The sequence below is a fragment of the Schistocerca serialis genome, chromosome 5, assembly GCF_023864345.2.
Source record: "Schistocerca serialis cubense isolate TAMUIC-IGC-003099 chromosome 5, iqSchSeri2.2, whole genome shotgun sequence".
In the NCBI taxonomy this organism is placed as follows: domain Eukaryota; kingdom Metazoa; phylum Arthropoda; class Insecta; order Orthoptera; family Acrididae; genus Schistocerca; species Schistocerca serialis.
The window spans coordinates 197915353-197937694 of NC_064642.1; the positions used below are offsets into that span (position 1 = coordinate 197915353).

General features: G+C 44.3%; 1 protein-coding gene across 1 annotated transcript in view; it reads right to left on the minus strand.

Annotated features, from left to right (window-relative positions):
• Nucleotides 1-22342, minus strand: part of LOC126481849 (F-box/LRR-repeat protein 7-like) — a 239781-nt gene that overhangs the window by 12409 nt on the left and 205030 nt on the right. Inside the window, exon 6 of the mRNA XM_050105809.1 lies at nt 1934-2113. Coding sequence (XP_049961766.1) covers nt 1934-2113 — 180 coding nt within the window. The remainder of the gene's footprint in view (nt 1-1933; nt 2114-22342) is intronic.

Consider the following 22342-nt stretch of genomic DNA (forward strand, 5'->3'; position numbering starts at 1 on the left):
AGGATTCGAACCCGCGACCGTAGCAGTCGCACGGTTCCGGACTGCGCGCCTAGAACCGCGAGACCACCGCGGCCGGCCATAAAAAGAAGGCATCTCCCTCATCTGAGTATACCCATCCCTTCACAGTTTCAGACATTGACTCTGAACTGAAGGACCTCAAACCTCTTAAGGCACCTGGATTCGATGGTATCCACCCAGAATTCCTGATCCATATGGGAGAAAAAGCTAAGAAATGGCTGGCAGAATTCTTCACTGACATCCTGCTGACTGGTCAACTTCCATCTGAGTTTAAAAAGGTGAAGATAATATCTGTTCTGAAACCTGGCAAACCCAGCAACAGGGTAGAAAACTATCGCCCCATTTCCCTACTCAGCTGCTGCTACAAGCTTTTTGAAAGGCTAATATATAACAGAATAAGTAGCGCTATCTTAGAGAACGTTCCAGTTGATCAGGCAGGCTTCAGACCAGGGCGTAGCTGCTCCGACCAAGTATTGTCTCTCACATCCTTCATAGAGTCAGGATACCAAATGAAGCAGAAAACATCTGTGGCATTTGTTGATCTAACTGCCGCCTTCGACACTGTGTGGAGGGAAGGCCTTATCTACAAATTTCTCCGCATCATACCCTGCAGAACAATGGCTCGACTGATTAACAGCATGCTAAGTGATCAGAAGTTCCAGGTAATCACTGGAAGCAACATAAGTAAGGAGAGGAAGCTGAACAACGGATTGCCTCAAGGATCAGTTCTCCCACCCTTACTGTTCAACCTATATCTATCTGATCTACCTGACACTTCGTCCAGAAAATACTGCTATGCCGATGACCTGGCTCTAGCCGTCAAACACCAGGAAATGAAGACAACAGAAGAGATTTTAGCCAATGACCTGTCTGCATTTGACAATTACTTCAAAATCTGGAGACTCCAACCCAGTGTGAGTAAAACAGAAGTGTGTTGCTTCCATCTAAATAACCAGCTGGCGAACGTGAAACTGGAGGTAAGTTTCAGAGGCAGAATTCTTCGTCACAACTGGAACCCAAAATATCTTGGTGTCATCCTAGATCGTACACTATGCTTCAAACAACACCTTCTTAACTTAGCTCAAAAGCTGAGGACTCGAAACAACATCCTCCATAAGCTATGCGGAACTACCTGGGGATCTTCAGCAACCACCCTGCGAACTTCAGCTCTGGGCTTGGTATACTCAAGTGCTGAGTATTGTGCACCTGTTTGGATGAATAGTCATCAACAAGGCTTGTTGATACACAGCTGAATACGACAATGCGCATAATATCTGGCTTCCACTGTTAACCGGTATAATGCCTACTGATCTACGCAGATGTACTGGCCTTATGAGAGAATTCCACAAGATCTCCAGGAATTCTAACCTACCCGTGCATAGCGACCTGCCACTTTTAAATCGCAAGAGACTGAAATCACGTCATCCAACTCTGTGCGATGCTGCTGACATGGTTGCTAAAAATTTCAAACCTCTTGAAGAATGGAAAGGTCGGTGGGAAGCAGTGACAGATGTGCACCTGCATAACATCTTCCAAGTGGATTCGACTTACTACGCAAGACGTGGTCTACTCTCAACAGAATCCGTACCAGCCATGGGCGATGCAGGGATGCTCTCTTTAAGTGGAAGAAGCTGCCTGATCCAGCTTGTGACTGCGGGGCTCCATACCAGACTGTTCACCACATTGTCAGTGAATGCAGGATTCTAGCCTATCACGGCGCCAAAGAGGACTTCCTGCTAGCAACTCCAGATGCAGTGCGCTGGATTGAAGGACTGGATATTCAGTTGTAAAGACAAACTTAAGTTTCTTGTGTGTCAATATATACATATGTATATGTAATTTCATGATATGTCTGTATTAGCCATACGCTAAATAAAATAAATGTAACTGTAATGGTGTACGAGGTGGCACCGACCTGTGATCTGGACGCAGCGGCGCAGGTAGAGGTAGACGAGCTGCGGGCAGTTGCGCACGATGACGCGCAGGCCCGAGTCCTCGACGGCCTGGCAGTCGGTGAGGTCGAGGTACTGCAGCAGCAGCCGGCGCGGCGGCTCCGGGCCGGGCGTCACGCCGATGCACGACACGCGGCAGCAGCCTGCGGGCACAGGACATTCTGGTAACTTTCTAACCGCATTCTGCTGCGCTGGTTCTGCAGGGTTATTCACAAAGAAACACTTGATTTTATTTACTTTTATTTCATGAACTATACATACAGGTTGAAGAAAAATTCGCGCATTCTTAACTTCGCAGCGTGATTCTTCACTAACTCAAAATACAAAAATGTCTCACAATATTTCGTCCTGCACATGTTTCTGGCAGATTCGATTGAAAGTTTGCAAAGTAATATTTCAGAGCTAGATCAGAAATGTAAGGACTATGGTATGAAGATTAACATCTCCAAATCGAAAGTAATGTCAGTGGGAAAGAGATATAAACGGATTGAGTGCCAAATAGGAGGAACAAAGTTAGAACAGGTGGATGGTTTCAAGTGTTTAGGATGCATATTCTCAGAGGTTGGCAACATAGTGAAAGAACTGGAAGCGAGGTGTAGCAAAGCTAATGCAATGAGTGCTCAGCTACGATCTACTCTCCTCTGCAAGAAGGAAGTCAGTACCAAGACTAAGTTATCTGTGCACCGTTGAATCTCTCGACCAACTTTGTTGTATGGGTGCGAAAGCTAGGTGGATTCAGGTTACTATATCAATAAGGTTGAGATTACGGATATGAAAGTAGCTAGCATGATTGCCGGTACTAGTAGATGGGAACAATGGCAGCAGGGTGTCCACAATGAGGAAATCAAAGAAAAACTGGGAATGAACTCTATAGGTGTAGCAGTCAGGGCGAACAGTCTTAGATGGTGGGGTCATGTTACACGCATGGAAGAAGCAAGGTCACCCAAGAGACTCATGGGTTCAGCAATAGAGGTAGGAGTAGTCGGGGTAGACCAAGGAGAACGTACCTGGATTCGGTTAAGAATGATTTTGAAGTAATAGGCTTAACATCAGAAGAGGCACCCATGTTAGCACTGAATACGGTATCATGGAGGAATTTTATAAGGGGGACTATGCTCCAGACTGAACGCTGAAAGGCATAATCAGTCTTAAATGATGATGATGATGATGACATGTTTCTGGCAGTAAATGGAAATCGCCGCGTGATCTGAGGCGCCTTGTTACGGTCCGTGCGGCTTCCCCCGTTGGAGATTCGAGTCCTCCCTCGGGCATGGGTGTGTGTGTTGCCATAGCGTAAGTTAGTTTAAGTTAGATAAAGTAGTGTGTAGGCTTAGGGGCCGATGACTTCAGTAGTTTGGTACTTAAGACCTTACCACAAATTTCCAATAAATGGACATTAAAGATTGGCAATCTGGCAACACTGTAATTACGTGTACAGTAACTACCTCTGTCAGGAGAGAGATGAAGTGCTGTGTTGTTGGTGCGGTGGATAGTGTTTTGGTTCAAATGGCTCTGAGCACTACGGGACTTAACTGCTGAGGTCATCAGTCCCCTAGAACTTAGAACTACTTAAACGTAACCAACCTAAGGACATCACACACATCCATGCCCGAGGCAGGATTCGAACCTGCGACCGTAGCGGTGTCGCGGTTCCTGACTTTAGCACCTAGAACCGCTCGGCCACCCCGGGCGGCGATAGTGTTTTGGGTTATTGTGGAGGAGGTCGAGGGTTAGATTCTGAATCGAGGCTTATTTGTTTTTATTTGCTAAAAGTAGTCTGCGTGGTACGGTATCTGGCGTCATAATTGTCATACAGCAATTACAGTGGGTCTTCTGCAAAACATTTTCAGTTACATTCTACGAACACAGAAACGGAAGTGCAATCGTTTTCATTGGTCAGTTTTTAAATAAACCTTTTGCACGTCGTGGAGACCACTCCATCTACTAGATTCCAAAGCTTTTTTCTGTGTACCGTCCCCCAATAGTCCTATTGATTAAAACCAATTATTATTCTTGCCACGTTCAGGTTCATTACTTTTCATTAGGCCTCACGTCATCAGTAGGGCTAGCAATGAGCTTTGCAAATAATTTCATGAGACCATTAGTGGAGGGTACAGAGAAAACAGGTTTCTAATCTAGTAGATGTAGTGTCGCGAAACTTTGTTTCCACGACGTGCAAAAGGCTTCTTTAAAAGCTGACCAATGAAAACAATTGTACTTACATTTATGTGTTCGTATTACGTAACTGAAAATGTTTTGTAGAAGACCCACTGTAATTGCTGTATGAACAAATAAGCCCCGACCCAGAACCGAACCCTCGACTTCCTGCATGCTAAACCAAAACGCTATCCACTCTACCAACTGCACAGCACTGCTGTACTTCCTAACAGAGTTAGTTACCGTACATGTGAATGCAATGTTGCCAGATTGCCAATCTGGAACGTCAGTTTACTGCCCGAAATATGCACAGGACGAAATTTTGTGACAGACAGATTTGGATGTTTGTCGTGCAGCAATAGAGGGCACATCGATAACTTGTCGACTTGAAAACTTATTGTTTCCATCTGTATACAGTTTATTTATACCCAGTTTACATTTCAATGAATGATAATTAATTTACTTTCTGAATAATACTGTGATCTGTACAGGGTGGCCAGAAACACTCTGAAAAGCTTGTAAGGCTATTACACGATAGGTTCAGCTGAGAATAGTTGTTAAGAAAACATTCTGTACGTTGCACCGTTTCAGATTTAACTGGGTATGAAGTTAGGTCGTCGCGCGCCGCAAATTCAAGCAGCTTGCCAGAGATGGTGCTGCCAAGCGTGTTCTTCATTCTGATTCCTCAAACAGAATTACAGAGCGATACAAAAATTAGGTATTGCACGGTAGCAAGAACTGAACTAACTACCGTCCAATGGTTTCCAGTGTCTTTTTTTTTCAGTTTCTACAGAGAACACGTTTGGCAACACCGCCTCTGGCTGCTCGGATTTGTGTGCGCAATGACCTAATTAGCTAACTTCAACGCCAGCTAAATCGGGAACGATGAAACTCATCGAATTTTTTTCTTAAGAATTATTTTTCATCACAACTGGCGTTGCAACACCCTTACAAGCTTTTCATACTGTTTCTGGACACACACACACACACACACACACACACACACACACACACACTGCAGTCCAACTTATACTGGGTAGCGAATGGTGCTTTCTGATCCACTATCAGCCGTTCCCATTTCGCTGTTGCCTTCCTCATTCAGAACTGGTGCACCGAAACGACCATTTTCTTTAAATAATTATTCAGGATATTAATTTTTGTAACCTGCCCCAGTTGCCGAAGACTTTTGATATAAACATATCTTACGATAACGATTATTCTAAGATTTTTCCAGCTTATTGAAAATAATATCGTATATTACAGTCATGTCCTAGTTATGAAAAGTGTGAGGTCATCCATATGAGTGCTAAGAGGAATCCGTCAAACATCGGTTACACGACAAATCAGTCAAATGTAAAAGCCTTAAATTCAACTGAATTCCTAGGAATGACTACTAAAAACAACTTAGATTGCAAAGGACACACAGAAAATCTTGTGGGGAAGGCGAACGGAAGACTGCGTTTTATTGGCATAACGGAAGATGCAACAGATCTACTAAAGACTCCGAAAGAGGACTGCCAAGCGTAGTTATCAGTTCTCTTTTTGAGTACTGCTACGCAGAGTGGGATCCTTACGCGTTATGTATTATCGAGAAATAGGGAGAGAGTGTCAAGGACATTATACAAGATTTGGGTGGACATCACTATAACAAAAGTGTTTCTCGTTGTGGCGGGATCTTCTCACGAAATTTCAATCGCCAACGTGCTCCTCCAAATGCGAAAGCGTTCTGTTGACGCCGACCTAGATAGGAAGAAACGATCATCGTAATAAAAGAGCTAGCACGGAAAAATTTAGCTGTTCGTTTTTTCCACGCGCTGTTCGAGAGCGAAATAAAAGATAATTATTGTGAAGATGGTTCAATGAACCTTATATTAGGCACTTAAGTGTGATTTGCAGAGTATCCACGTAGATGTAGGTGATGGGTACGAGTATCTATACCTCACCAGTTCAAAAGTCAGTTCTAAACTAAAGCTACCACACACAGATTCTGCACCGACATTGGTAAAATCTGATTCACGCACCCTGTACAACGCCCGTATGGGATTTTTATTTTATAAATAAAGCCAAATGATTTTACGGAACACGGTAGAGCTCGAACTGCCGTGTACCATCTCGGTTGGCAGCTGTTAAGTTTTATGATACACATTATACCTGTACCAAAGATTATTGGCGTGTCAAATACAGTTACGAACAACCATACAAGGGATGGAAGGAAAATAGAAAAAAATGTGTTAGGTAACTGTAATTGTATTAAATGTTTGTGGAAGTATCAGTATGAGCTCGTTGGATGTAAGTGAGAAGTAGTCCTGGCGGGGTGTATCAAATTAATTACAAGTCTGACGATGACCCCTCCTCCCCGCCGACCACCACAACAAAGTCCGATTTCACAGTAATGACCATATCGTGAGATGTGTCTGGCAGAAAGAAATGTAATACATGGCTCTTCCTTCACAGTACGCCCTCGGAATTTTAACGATAAGTCTACGCAACAAATAGCAACTCTCCTGTAGCGTCAACCACTGTAGTATGGCATTCCGTGAAACTCCCGTGCTTATGGTATTAAACTGTGACGAAGCGCACAGTTCTTAGCCTTATGAGTTAACGGTCCCAGAGCGACGAGCTGCATTTAAGCGTCGGTCCGATGAGTGTTTCATAGCCTCTTTCTTTTGTGCATGAATGGTCCTTGTAGTTTCTCTACAAATGAAGTAGCGTGTGTGTATTACAGATGTGGTTCTAGGTAGAAGCTGCGGAAATCGGAGTTAGGATCGTTTACCTCTCTCACGTACTGCTACCTTCTATGACTGTAGCCATCAAATATGCGAAGTGTCGCAACTAATATCTGCATTTTAGGGGACTTCGAAAATTTCAAAAGGAAAGTTCAACATGAATATCCAAGTTTATGCATAACAGACATGAGAAATCCGTTGTAGAAACGGTAGTGCTGAGAAATAGTGAAGATATTGGCAGTTAAAAAAGTTACTGAGAAAAATAAATAGTTTCTCATTCCTCTCCTTTTATTTCCTTATCTAATCAGCTGCATTTTTTCCAGTTTAAATGCAATCTATTTCGAATCCAGAAGGCTCCGTCTTCAAGCGGAAATCGCTGAACATTGGCAACATACATCATCTGATGTAGACCTCTGTAGCCATCCATGTATCCGCAAGTACTAATGTACCTGAAATGACAGATTAGAAAATGAATAAGATTATTTATTTTCTCGTTGAATTATGAAAAAATCCATGAGCGTCTAAAATGAAATGGCTGACTTGGTAATAACGGCCATCAATCACTAAAATAACATTCATTCAGTCCATTACTGATTGGTTACAACGAAAACCATGATCAGATATTCTCAGTTACGCAATGTGATATACGTGGTGGAGGGTGTCATTGTGATACAGATGATCATACGAACAAAAAGTGATTTCGTGATTATGTTACTGACTATCAGAGATAATGGACAAGAGTATATACAACAATTTGAGGTAAAGGACCCTGGTCCGCGAACGATCGAGTCGAAAGTAGTAAGCGAAAATCGTTCTGATAACCGATTTTTGCTAATATTGTAGGACAGACAACTTACAGGGGTGGTGATATGGACCAAAACAAGAAAAAAAGTCTAGTAAACATAGGCTCCAAAATGCATACCTTAAGAGCTGTGAGCACTTGTTCATCCTCGTTACTATGCAATACATCTCTTCTACTGGAAGCCCTTTAGTTTCCACATTTGTGGGGAGGTAATATGGACCAAAACGAGAAAAAAGTGTCTGGTGAATATCGATTCTAAAATGCATAACTTAACAGCTATGGAAAATTGTTCAGTAGAATATTGGCAACAACATTACCGGTACGTGTATTCCACAGTCAGTGATATCATGACGATTTTCTCTTATAACTTCCGACTCTAGTTTCCAGACCAGGGTCCCTTACCTCAAATTGATACATTCCTTAACGTCGCCACGGAATCACCGTGTAATGTACGAGGGCTATTCGGAAAGTAAGGTCCGATCAGTAGCATAATGAAAACCACAGTGAAAATAAAAAATATACACTCCTGGAAATTGAAATAAGAACACCGTGAATTCATTGTCCCAGGAAGGGGAAACTTTATTGACACATTCCTGGGGTCAGATACATCACATGATCACACTGACAGAACCACAGGCACATAGACACAAGCAACAGAGCATGCACAATGTCGGCACTAGTACAGTGTATATCCACCTTTTGCAGCAATGCAGGTTGCTATTCTCCCATGGAGACGATCGTAGAGATGCTGGATGTAGTCCTGTGGAACGGCTTGCCATGCCATTTCCACCTGGCGCCTCAGTTGGACCAGTGTTCGTGCTGGACGTGCAGACCGCGTGAGACGACGCTTCATCCAGTCCCAAACATGCTCAATGGGGGACAGATCCGGAGATCTTGCTGGCCAGGGTAGTTGACTTACACCTTCTAGAGCACGTTGGGTGGCACGGGATACATGCGGACGTGCATTGTCCTGTTGGAACAGCAAGTTCCCTTGCCGGTCTAGGAATGGTAGAACGATGGGTTCGATGACGGTTTGGATGTACCGTGCACTATTCAGTGTCCCCTCGACGATCACCAGTGGTGTACGGCCAGTGTAGGAGATCGCTCCCCACACCATGATGCCGGGTGTTGGCCCTGTGTGCCTCGGTAGTATGCAGTCCTGATTGTGGCGCTCACCTGCACGGCGCCAAACACGCATACGACCATCATTGGCACCAAGGCAGAAGCGACTCTCATCGCTGAAGACGACACGTCTCCATTCGTCCCTCCATTCACGCCTGTCGCGACACCACTGGAGGCGGGCTGCACGATGTTGGGGCGTGAGCGGAAGACGGCCTAACGGTGTGCGGGACCGTAACCCAGCTTCATGGAGACGGTTGCGAATGGTCCTCGCCGATACCCCAGGAGCAACAGTGTCCCTAATTTGCTGGGAAGTGGCGGTGCGGTCCCCTACGGCACTGCGTAGGATCCTACGGTCTTGGCGTGCATCCGTGCGTCGCTGCGGTCCGGTCCCAGGTCGACGGGCACGTGCACCTTCCGCCGACCACTGGCGACAACATCCATGTACTGTGGAGACCTCACGCCCCACGTGTTGAGCAATTCGGCGGTACGTCCACCCGGCCTCCCGCATGCCCACTATACGCCCTCGCTCAAAGTCCGTCAACTGCACATACGGTTCACGTCCACGCTGTCGCGGCATGCTACCAGTGTTAAAGACTGCGATGGAGCTCCGTATGCCACGGCAAACTGTCTGACACTGACGGCGGCGGTGCACAAATGCTGCGCAGCTAGCGCCATTCGACGGCCAACACCGCGGTTCCTGGTGTGTCCGCTGTGCCGTGCGTGTGATCATTGCTTGTACAGCCCTCTCGCAGTGTCCGGAGCAAGTATGGTGGGTCTGACACACCGGTGTCAATGTGTTCTTTTTTCCATTTCCAGGAGTGTATTATTTGCAACAGTTTGCTACAGCTTCTAGCTACTTGTCTACATAATCGGCGCTCCGACTTAGATACCTCTCGTGGCGTTGTACCAACTTCCCAATACCCTCGTCAAAGATGGTATCCGCATGTACTTTCCGCCACTTCTCTACGCTGGTCTGCAGCTCGTTGCCTGTCCCAAAATGTTGTCTTCATAGCTGGCGATTCATATGAGCAGAGAAGAACATTTGAGGGAGGCAAGTCCGGGCTGTATTGTGTTTCATCAGACACTTCCCATCGAAACCACTGCAGGTGCGTCCCATTACCCTTGCAGTGAGCTGGCTAGAATATTATCGTGAAGAAAGAAGTGCATGACATGTACCATATGTGGGGTTGCATAAAATCAAGGAAAACCTCGAGTCGTGCACACATAGTTTGTAGGAGACACTATTGTTCTAGGCACCTTGACGAGCTCACTGTGTGCTCAGAATTGAAAATAGTGATATTACGCGATCGATAGGCATACTAGAGACACTTTGCAACACACCTGTGCAAAACTTCATTGGGTTTTCACTGTCGTTTCCACTTCGCGACCTGTCGGACCTTACTTTCCGAACAGCCCTCGTACTGTCGAGTATTCGTATCATTTGCGCTGTTTCTCTTATATGCCCATCTTTTAGATCAATTCAGCCTACGTACATTCCACGCTGTCTCATCAGCAGACCTTCAGCAAACAACAACGTCGCCCTCAACCTTCGGATTTTGTTTTTTCCTGGTCTTATCCCATATCTTCACGGGGTCGGAATGTTAACTATAAGGTTTGGCGATATTGATGGTAATGGATGGCTGGATAGGCTTCCTGTAGACACTGCGTTCCCGATGGGGTGGAGTTTGTGTACCCAACGTCTGGTATTAGCCCGTGCACAAGTGTGCGAGTTTTCTAAATGTTTACGAATCGTGTAACTAAGGCGAGATGTGGGTACCAGCCCTTTATTCACCTAGACGGATGTGGTAACCGTCTAAAGCCAGGCAGCCTTCGTCGTTAATCCATCGAGCGGATTCCATCCGGGAACGTCATTCAGTTCAATGCAACCAGGCGAGACATGAGAGTTCTTGCGCTCTCATAAGGCTAAGATATTTAGATTTTAATAACAGTTGATTCAGTACTGACTGCTCATTAAAATACATGTATTACTGTGTTCTTAAGTTTACTGTTAAAGATTTCACTTTTATTTACATATTATTCCAGAAACCACGAAAAGATCGCAAAGTCAGGCTGCAGTCGCATTTTTGTTTATGTCTTGGCGCAGTAAACTTAGAGAACCCCGTTTAATTTTCCTTTTATCTTTTCCACCACTTTAGGTGCAAAATCTCTATTCATCACTGAGTTCATGTTTCTGGAAAGTAGCGTAAATCTTGTTTCATTCAGAAACACTTGCATTAAAAGTCACATTTTATTGTGAATAAGATACTTAACACATACTACAATTAAGATGATGCTTATTTTAAGAGCAAATAATGAAACTTTTGCATTATATCCTACAACTGAATATCTTACCTGTAGGACCAATTCTTGCAACTCGTAAATAACGAAAATTCGTAAAGTGTAAAGTACTTTAAGTGATTAAATTCTATTCTTAGGGGTTTAATCTGTGTTGAAACGCGTGATAAGTGTGGATGGTGCCGTAGGATAGTATGTGTAAATTTTTGGCTGGAGTTTGGTTCAAATGGCTCTAAGCACTATGGAACTTAACATTTGAGGTCATCAGTCCCCTAGAACGTAGAACTACAAAACTTCACTAACATAAGGACATCACACATATCCATGCCGAGGCAGGATCTGAACCTGCGACCGTAGCGGTCGCGCGGTTCCAGACTGAAGCGCGTAGAACCGCTCGGCCACACCGGCCGGCGGCTGGAGTTTCAAAGAGTGAATAGTGGGGAACTGAATAGGGAACTCAGTGACGATCTCACATCGAGTTGTAGGCTCTGCAAACAAGACAAGAGAGTCGCTGAGGAGGAGGAAAAGACCTGTGACCTTCACGCTGAATTAGAACATGCGAACTCTGAAGTAGATAGGTTGAAGGGGGAAAAAGGTCGTGGAACCAGGTAAAAGTAATAAGCAATGGGCGATGGGCGAAAGGGGAACAACTCTTCAACATCTTCATCTATATTTCAGTTTACAGTATCGAATAAATTCGACTTGTTACCTGAAGCTAGGAGGGGAAGAGTATCATCGTGCAGTAGGTCACAGTGGAGTTCAGCAGAATTCTAGCAAAGGAACTAAGTGTACGTCAGTACCAAAAGAGAGCAAAAAATAAAGAGTCTTGTAGGTATGTGGTAGCCGTGGTAAGGGTGGTGGCCAGATATACAGGAAAAATTAGGAATAGGGTACCAGCCCACAAGTACTGTGAAGTCAAGTACTGGTCTTAGCCAAGTGAAGAAAGACATACGGAAATTGTGCAAATATTTTGACAAAGAGGATAGGACTGTTGTTGTAGGTGGAGCAGGGAACAGCCTGGCTAAGCACAGCGATGACGGTACTAGGGTGACCTGGATGAAACAGCAGTAGCAATTACACAAAGAAGTGTATCTTAGGTGGAGTCAGGGAAATTTGTTTTTGTAGTGATCAGCACATAGAACTGTGTGCTTGTGAATTAATATGAAAAAATTCGCTTTTAACTGTAGCTATATACAGACTACTGAACTTTTTATAAGGAATGTGGATTCCGTACCGTGCCATCTGTCAGGCGGCTGCAAGATGTTAACAGCCTGTGGTGACTTCAGTGTAGATTTTTCTTAAGGATTTTGGTGGGAAAAATGTTCTGGAAACCGTATTTCGATCCTACAATTTCATCTCAATAATTAACTTTCCAATATGGGTGGATAAAGACACTAGGACCCCAACTGCTACTGTTTTCTTTGGTGAAGCTCAAAGCAAGAAAATAACTCTTTATCAAGTAACAAATGTTCTCTCTTATCATGATACACAGTTAGAATAAATAAGATACTACTCAATGTAAATCATTTATAATAATTAATGACTTCAGAATACATATTTTTACGAACAGTTTAAAAGACATGAACTGGGGTGAACTTCATAACGAACCAAATTCTACTATAAAATTTAATCTAGTGCATGGTAAATTGATCTCATTATTTGAAAATAGCTTTCTGCCTAACCTAGAAATTTCTCGGGATCACTGGAAGAATTAAAGTATCTTACGAAAGGAAAAGGAAAATATATCTGTTGACAAGAACAAGTAAAGCTCCTGCTGTAATTACACATCACAACAGCTACTCAAAATTAATAAAAAAAAGGTATAAAAAATCAAGGAACATACACTCGATATCAGAAATCATTAATTCTGACAACAGCCATAAGGCTATATGGAAGATAGTGAAATGAGAAACAGGACAACCAGTATTGAACTGAATGAAGCGGCTATATAAGTGATGAATCACAGGCATCAAATACACTTAATAATCATTTCTTAAATGTTTAAAGGATAGGGGCAAACAGTTCAAGAGAAATATCACAGCTGTGTATTGAAAAAGCAACTCTCATAAAATTCAGTCATATTAATATCACAAACTACTCACTATGAAATTAAGAATGTTTTATATTCTCTCAAAAATAAGAGCTGATCTGGATTTGACAGTCTTTTGAATAGAGCGCCAAAGATATGTTCCCATATAATATGCTCTGATTCATCTAAAATATGTAATGCATCACTACTCAAGCCATTTTTCCAGAAGGACTGAAATATGCCATTGTTAAACCCCTTCTTAAGAAAGATGATAGGATAGTTGTCAACAACTACCGACCTGTTTCACTACCGACATCATTTTCCAAGATTTTTGGGAAGGTATATTCTAGAATAGTATCTCAGCTCAGCGACAATAATAACCACAGCAAATCACAGTTTGCATTTTAGAAGAGTTGCTCTACTGAGAATGCCACTTACATGTTCACTCACCAAATTAAATAACAAAATAGTGCCGGCTGGTATTTTCTGCAACCTATCTCAGACATTTGACTGTGTGAATCATAATATTCTCCCATATAAGCTAAAGTTTTTTAGGACTGACAGCGTAGCTATCCAACGGGTAATGTCATATATAACCAAAGGGATGCAGAAAGTTGTACTTATTCGACCTATGTAGTTAAGGGACGTTATTCTGACTGGGAACAAGTCACATATGGGGTTCACCAAGCCCCAATCTTAGGTCTATTATTGTTCCTCAACCATGTAAACGATTTTCTTTGTAATGTACAGAAAGCAGAATCAGTTCTTTTTGTAGATGACACTAGTATTGTAATCAGTCCAAGCATACATACCGCAACAGAACAAATGGGAAACATTATTGTTAACCGTGTAGTTGACTGGCTTTCTGTAAATGGACTCGGATTTGATGTTTTTTTTAAAAGTTACAATATATTGATTTCCGTACAGGCAGAAGTACTGCACCAATGATAAGTGTAATGCATGGTAAAGCAACAATAAATATGGTGGAAATTTTAAAATTCTTAGGTGGCCATATTTTTAATCAGAATTTAAACTGGAAAAAGCATATTTTGGAACTCTTAAATGACTAAGTTCAGAGACACTTGCACTGAGAATAATTGAAAATCTTGACGAGATACAAATTAATAATTTGACATATTTTGTGCATTTTCAGTCAATAATATCATATGAGGTAACTCATCTGTAAGAAAGAAAGTCTTCATTGCTCAAATTCGTTCTGTACGAATAATATGCGAATTTCACCCAAGATCATTTTGTAGATATCTGTTTTAAGGCGCTAAGCATTTTCACAATGCTTCACATATATTTACTCCCTCATTAAGTTTGTTGTAAATAATTACAGTACTAAAAGAGAAAATATCAATCATTGCGCCACGTTCATGTTGTCTTCAGCTCAGAAAGGGGCTTACAGTGCAGCAACCAAAATTTTTGATCGCTTAACCAGCGATTTAAAGTGGCTGACAGTCAACAAAGTAAAATCTGAAACTAAACTGAAAAAATTTCTCCTTGGCAACACATATTCAGCAGAAGAGTTTCTGTGGTGAAAGATGGTGGGTAGGAATTATTATGTCACATCTGTATATGTAATAATAATATTGAAATAAACTTTGTGTAGGATCAGCACGTAGGTATATTTACAAAATAACTGCGATGTGATTGTAATGACTCATTCCACATCACCCGGTTTATCATACAAACGATCAAGGGAACGTGAAACTAACTGATTCGTGCCTCCCCGAGTGCGGGAGGCAGCTTGCTAACAGGTCATCAACCTCCTGATTTTCCTTAGAAAATTACAATATACAGGGAGACATCCCGTTGGCAGTTCGGCCTGCGTGCGCTCAGGAATACACAGAAGCGTCTTTTCATTTGGTTGTTATTAGTTTCATGCGAACTTAAGTATCAAGACAATCATGATTCCTAAGATGGTTTCATGATGCAAGGCAGATTACAGATAAGACCGTCAGCGGAACGAAACTTCAATAAGTCAGGAGATTCTCGTCCAGCGGTAACTATGAGATTGCCACCTGCCTTCTGCGAAATAATAAGCCTTTACGACACCGAAGCAATTACAGAAGCTTTATGGTGGTCGTTTCGATAAAAACAAGTCTTACTTGTAAGGAGGGAGTCTCACATACAAGGAACGTTCGCACACGTAACTGCAGAAGACTGCGAGTGCATGCAGATCCACAGCATCAGTAAATGGCATTCTGTTATATGTGGCGGGGAATGGACAATCAGTAGGTTATATGAGCCGTTGAAGATCAGTTACTGCGGCTTCCCACGGCTGAGGAAACTCTCACCAGAGACCAGTTTCGCTATCTGGACTCCCATCGATGCTCCAGGTTCAGTATGTAGCCCTCAGTGGTAGACAATGTCGAAAACCACACTACAGACAGATAGCGAAGGTCCGAGCATACGGAATAGGTTATCCTGTATGTAAATGGCTCTAAGACTTTTTAAGTAATGAAGCCCAGTACGTTGTATTGGACGGCGAGTGTTCATCAGAGATATGGATATCGTGTGAGGATATCCCCAGAAAAGTGTTACAGGACCGCTCTTAATTTCTATATACGTAATCACTCTGACGGATAGGGCCAGCAGTGATCTTCGATTGTTTTCTGATGATCGCATAGTGTCCTTATTAGCGTCATATTTATTTGACTGTAGGAGGGTATAAAGGTGACTTGGACAGAATTGCCATTCGATTTGATCAATGGCGACTTGCTCTGTGTGTGCAAAAATGTAAGTTAGTGCTGATGGGTAGGAAAAATAACCCAAAAAAGGTTCGAAGACCGTATTAATGGTGTGCTGCTTGACACAGGTACTTCGATTAAATGGCGGAATGTTGCATGAAATTTAAAGAGCACATAAAGTTGGTAACTGGAAAACAGAGTGATCGGTATCCGTTTATTGAGAGAATTCTAGGAAAGTGTAGCTCATCTACACTCCTGGAAATGGAAAAAAGAACACATTGACACCGGTGTGTCAGACCCACCATACTTGCTCCGGACACTGCGAGAGGGCTGTACAAGCAATGATCACACGCACGGCACAGCGGACACACCAGGAACCGCGGTGTTGGCCGTCGAATGGCGCTAGCTGCGCAGCATTTGTGCACCGCCGCCGTCAGTGTCAGACAGTTTGCCGTGGCATACGGAGCTCCATCGCAGTCTTTAACACTGGTAGCATGCCGCGACAGCGTGGACGTGAACCGTATGTGCAGTTGACGGACTTTGAGCGAGGGCGTATAGTGGGCATGCGGGAAGCCGGGTGGACGTACCGCCGAATTGCTCAACACGTGGGGCGTGAGGTCTCCACAGTACATCGATGTTGTCGCCAGTGGTCGGCGGAAGGTGCATGTGCCCGTCGACCTGGGACCGGACCGCAGCGACGCACGGATGCACGCCAAGACCGTAGGATCCTACGCAGTGCCGTAGGGGACCGCACCGCCACTTCCCAGCAAATTAGGGACACTGTTGCTCCTGGGGTATCGGCGAGGACCAATCGCAACCGTCTCCATGAAGCTGGGCTACGGTCCCGCACACCGTTAGGCCGTCTTCCGCTCACGCCCCAACATCGTGCAGCCCGCCTCCAGTGGTGTCGCGACAGGCGTGAATGGAGGGACGAATGGAGACGTGTCGTCTTCAGCGATGAGAGTCGCTTCTGCCTTGGTGCCAATGATGGTCGTATGCGTGTTTGGCGCCGTGCAGGTGAGCGCCACAATCAGGACTGCATACTACCGAGGCACACAGGGCCAACACCCGGCATCATGGTGTGGGGAGCGATCTCCTACACTGGCCGTACACCACTGGTGATTGTCGAGGGGACACTGAATAGTGCACGGTACATCCAAACCGTCATCGAACCCATCGTTCTACCATTCCTAGACCGGCAAGGGAACTTGCTGTTCCAACAGGACAATGCACGTCCGCATGTATCCCGTGCCACCCAACGTGTTCTAGAAGGTGTAAGTCAACTACCCTGGCCAGCAAGATCTCCGGATCTGTCCCCCATTGAGCATGTTTGGGACTGGATGAAGCGTCGTCTCACGCGGTCTGCACGTCCAGCACGAACACTGGTCCAACTGAGGCGCCAGGTGGAAATGGCATGACAAGCCGTTCCACAGGACTACATCCAGCATCTCTACGATCGTCTCCATGGGAGAATAGCAACCTGCATTGCTGCAAAAGGTGGATATACACTGTACTAGTGCCGACATTGTGCATGCTCTGTTGCTTGTGTCTATGTGCCTGTGGTTCTGTCAGTGTGATCATGTGATGTATCTGACCCCAGGACTGTGTCAATAAAGTTTCCCCTTCCTGGGACAATGAATTGACGGTGTTCTTATTTCAATTTCCAGGAGTGTATGAAAGAGACCGCATACAGTTCTTGAGTACTGATCGAGTGTTTGGGATCCCCACCAAATCGGATTAAAAGAACACACTGAAACAATTCTGAGGCATACTGCTAACTCTATTACCTGCAGGCTCGATCAAAACGATGCTCCACGAACTCAAACAGGAATGCCTGAAAGGAAGAAGATGTTTTTTTCGCGAAACACTATTGTGAAACTTTACAAGGCAGGCATTTGCGACGAACTGCAGGATGAGTCTATTGCCAACAAAGCACAACTCGTGTAAGGAAATAGATATCACATCTTGTATGGAAGAATATGGACAGTCGTTCTTCACTCCCCCCCCCTTTGCGAGTGGAACAGGAGAGGGAATGACTGGCAGTGGTACAAGGTATCCTCTGCTATGCACAGTGTGTTGGCATGATGACTATGTATGTAGATATGGAAGGACATGTAGTGTCCCAGATTTATTTGAAAAATCCTGGAGCAATGTAAATCACGCACGACAGAGGCCGTTCACGAGACCCAAGTACGTCTAATTCCTCATAATTGTTCGCCAATCTGGGATACTTACCAAGGTGGATTGACAGTAGAGACAGAAATGGTCAAACAAGAGCTGCAGGATTCAACACAGGATTGTTTAGTAGGTGTAAATGTGCCAAAGAAATGCTCTGCTAACTGCCGTAGTACATATTACTGTGCATAAATACACTATATGATCAAAAGTATCCAGACACTCCCTAAAACATACGATTTTCATATTAGGTGTATTGTGCTGCCACCTGCAGCCAGGTACTCCATATCAGCGACCTCAGTAGTCATCAGACATCGTGAGAGACCAGAATGGGGCGCTCCGAGGAACTCGCGGACTTCGAACGTGGTCAGGTGACTGGGTGTCACTTGTGTCGTACGTCTGTACGCGAGATTTCCACACTCCTAAACATTCCTAGGTCCACTGTTTCCGATGTGATAGTGAAGTGAAACGTGAAGGGACACGTACAGCACAAAAGCGTACAGGCCGACCTCGTCTGTTGACTGACAGACACCGCCGAAAGTTGAAGAGGGTCGTAACGTGTAATAGGCAGACATCTATCCAGACCATCAAACAGGAATTCCAAACTGCATCTGGATCCACTGCAAGTACTATGACAGTTAGGCGGGAGGTGAGAAAACTTGTATTTCATGGTCGTGTAGCTGCTAATAAGCCACACATCACGACGGTAAATGCCAAACGACGTCTCGCTTGGTGTAAGGAGCGTAAACATTGGACGAGGAACAGTGGAAAAACGTTGTGTGGAGTGGCGAATCACGGTACAAAATGTCAATGTGGCGATACGATGGTAGTATGTGGTTATGGCGGATGCCCAGTGAACTTTATCTGCCAGCGTGTGTAGTGCCAACAGTAAAATTCGGAAGCGGTGGTGTTATGGTGTGGTCGTGTTTTTCATGGGCACCTTGTTGTTTTGCGTGGCAGTATCACAGCACAGGCCTACGTTGATGTTTTAAGCACATACTTGCTTCCCACTGATGAAGAGCAATTCGGGGATGGCGACTGCATCTTTCAACACGATCCAGCACCTGTTCATAATGCACGGCTTGCGGCATAGTGGTTGCACGACAGTAACATCCCTGTATTGGATTGGACTGCACAGAGTCCTGACCTGAATCCTACAGAACACCTTTAGGATGTTTTGGAACGCCGACTTCGTACCAGGCCTCACAGACCGACATCGATACCTCTCCTCAGTGCAGCACTCCGTGAAGAATGGGCTCCCATTCCCCAAGAAACCTTCCAGCATCTGATTGAACATATGCCTGCGACAGTGGAAGCTGTCATCAAGGCTAAGGGTGGGCCAACACCATACTGAATTCCAGCACTGCCGATGGAGGGTGCCACGAACTTGTCAGTCATTTTCAAGCAGGTGTCCGGATACTTTTGATGACATAGTGCACATATAATCCATTCTTCTTCTTCAGTCGATATACAGGGTGAGTCACCTAACGTTACCGCTGGATATATTTCGTAAACCACATCAAATACTGACGAACCGATTCCACAGACCGAACGTGAGGAGAGGGGCTAGTGTTATTGTTTAATACAAACTATACAAAAATGCACGGAAGTATGTTTTTTAACACAAACCTACTTTTTTTTTTAAATGGAACCACGTTAGTTTTGTTAGCGCATCTGAACATATAAACAAATTCGCAATCAGTGCCGTTTGTTGCATTGTAAAATGTTAATTACATCCGGAGATATTGTAACCTAAAGTTGACGCTTGAAACCTCCGACGTTCAGTTGCATGTAGTAACAAACACGGGCCACGGTCGGCGAGCAGCATCTGCAGGGACATGTTTACGATGACGACCGTGTTTACGAGTGTGGCTGTAGTGCACTGTTGTGGTTTGGTGTAGCTGTCGCAGTGTCCGCATGTAGCGCTTGCTGCTATTGTTATTCTGCATTCGTCTCCGCACGCAAACCAACTGTGGTACACCGTGTTACCAGGCGTCTGTGATAGTTTAGTGTTGTAGGAACTGTGACCATGGTGTATTCGGACTCTGAAAAGGCGGAGATGATACTCATCTATGGCGAGTGTCGTCGAAATGCAGCTGAAGCCTGCAGGGTGTATGCAGAGCGGTACCCGGACAGAGAGCATCCAACGTGCCGCACACTGCAAAACATCTACCGCCAACTGTATGCAACAGGTATGGTCGTAACACGCAAACGGGTCCGTAACAGGCCCTTTACAGGAGAAGCGGGTGCAGTTGGTGTGTTAGCTGCTGTTGCCATGAACCCACACATGAGTACACAGGACATTGCGAGAGCCGGTGGACTGAGTCAAAGTAGTGTCATGCGCATACTGCATCGTCACCGCTTTCACCCGTTTCGTGTGTGGCTACATCAGCAATTACATGGTGATGACTTTAATCATCGAGTGCAATTCTGTCAATGGGCATTAACAGAAAATGCGTTGCAGTTCTACCTGTTTACCGATGAAGCGAGTTTCACAAACATGCATTACTGGTCCGTGGACAATCCTCGCTGGTTCAGACAGGTAGAGCGACAGCGACCGTGGACTGTAAATGTATGGTGCGGAATCATTGGCGACCACCTCATTGGTCCTCACTTCATTGCAGGGGCCCAAACAGCTGCAGCTTACATCGCGTTCCTACAGAATGATCTGCCAACGTAGCTCGAAAATGTCCCACTGGAGACGCGTCGACGTATGTGGTATCAGCATGATGGTGCATCTGCACATTCCGCAATTAACACTAGGCTGACCCTTGACAGGATGTTCGACGAGCGTTTTGTAGGACGTGGAGGACACATAAATTGGCCAGCCCGTTCTCCTGATCTTACACCTCTGGACTTCATTCTGTAGGGTACGTTAAAGGAGAATGTGTACCGTGATGTGCCTACAACCCCAGAGGATATGAAACAACGTATTGTGGCAGCCTGCGGCGACATTACACCAGATGTACTGCAGCGTGTACGACATTCATTACGCCAGAGATTGCAATTGTGTGCAGCAAATGATGGCCACCACATTGAACATCTATTGGCCTGACATGTCGGGACACACTATTCCATCCCGTAATTGAAAACGGAAACCCCGTGTGTGCGTGTACCTCACCCCTCATTGTAATGTACATGTGCGTCAGTGAAAAAAGACCAATAAAAAGGTGTTAGCATGTGGACGTAATGTGCTGTTCCAGTCTCTTCTGTACCTAAGGTCCATCACCGTTCCCTTTGGATCCCTACGTAATTCGGTGCTCTGCGATACACACGATCGAACAGCGGAGGAGTGGTACTCAAGCGTCAACTTTAGGATACAATATCTCCGGATGTAATTAACATTTTACAATGCAACAAACAGCATTGATTACGTATTTGTTTATCTGTTCAGATGTGCTAACAAAACTAACGGGGTTCTATTTAAAAAACGTAGGTTTGTGTTAAAAAACATACTTCCGTGCATTTTTTTATGGTTTGTATTAACCAATTACACTAGCCTCTCTCCTCACGTTCGGTCTGTGGAATCGATTCGTCAGTATTTTATGTGGTTTACGAAATATATCCAGCGGTTATTTTAGGTGACTCACCCTGTATATACAGGGTGAGTGGGGCCCCTAACGATAGGATTTATGCAACCCGCAACACCTTCAAAAACAGGCGTGAGATTTTCGTATTCTCTCGCTCACTATGCACAAACTATTAGTCGTACAAAAAAATGAAAGGGGCCTTTCTTTAGGAAGTTTAATACAGTTAAATTTTGTACTGGGATACGTTTTCACTGGAGTTCACGATTTTCGAGGTATTCAAGAAAACGTATTCCAGTACAGAATTTAACTATATTAAATTTCCTACATAAATGTTCTACTCACCTTTTTCTGTCAAACTAACAGTTTACACGTAGCGAGCGAGAGAATATGAAAATCTTACTCATGGTATTTGAAAATGTTGGAAGTTGTATAAAAAACATGTGTACGGGCAGCTGAATCACTGTGTAGATACCTGTATGGTCCAGTCACATTAATAACTCCCTATGTTCGATGTCAAAGTGTAGTAACCAACCACTCACAGATGGCTGGTGGCAGCATTAGCAGTGGAGGGTATAGAGTGTGACAGTTGGATGTGGACGACAGTGCAGTCATTGTCATAACACAGAAACACAGCGATTTATCTGACGTCCAAGAGGGTACGATCATGGCTTTCAGGTCAAGGGTGGAAGTATTTCCGCAATGACTAGGCATGTACACTGTTCATATGCCACCGTGATTAAAGTGTACCATAGATGGCGAAATGGTACTACCCAAAACTAGCGCCGAGGCAGCTGTGTTGCTACAGGAGAATACACGTTCAAGTGTTGACCAACTGACAGC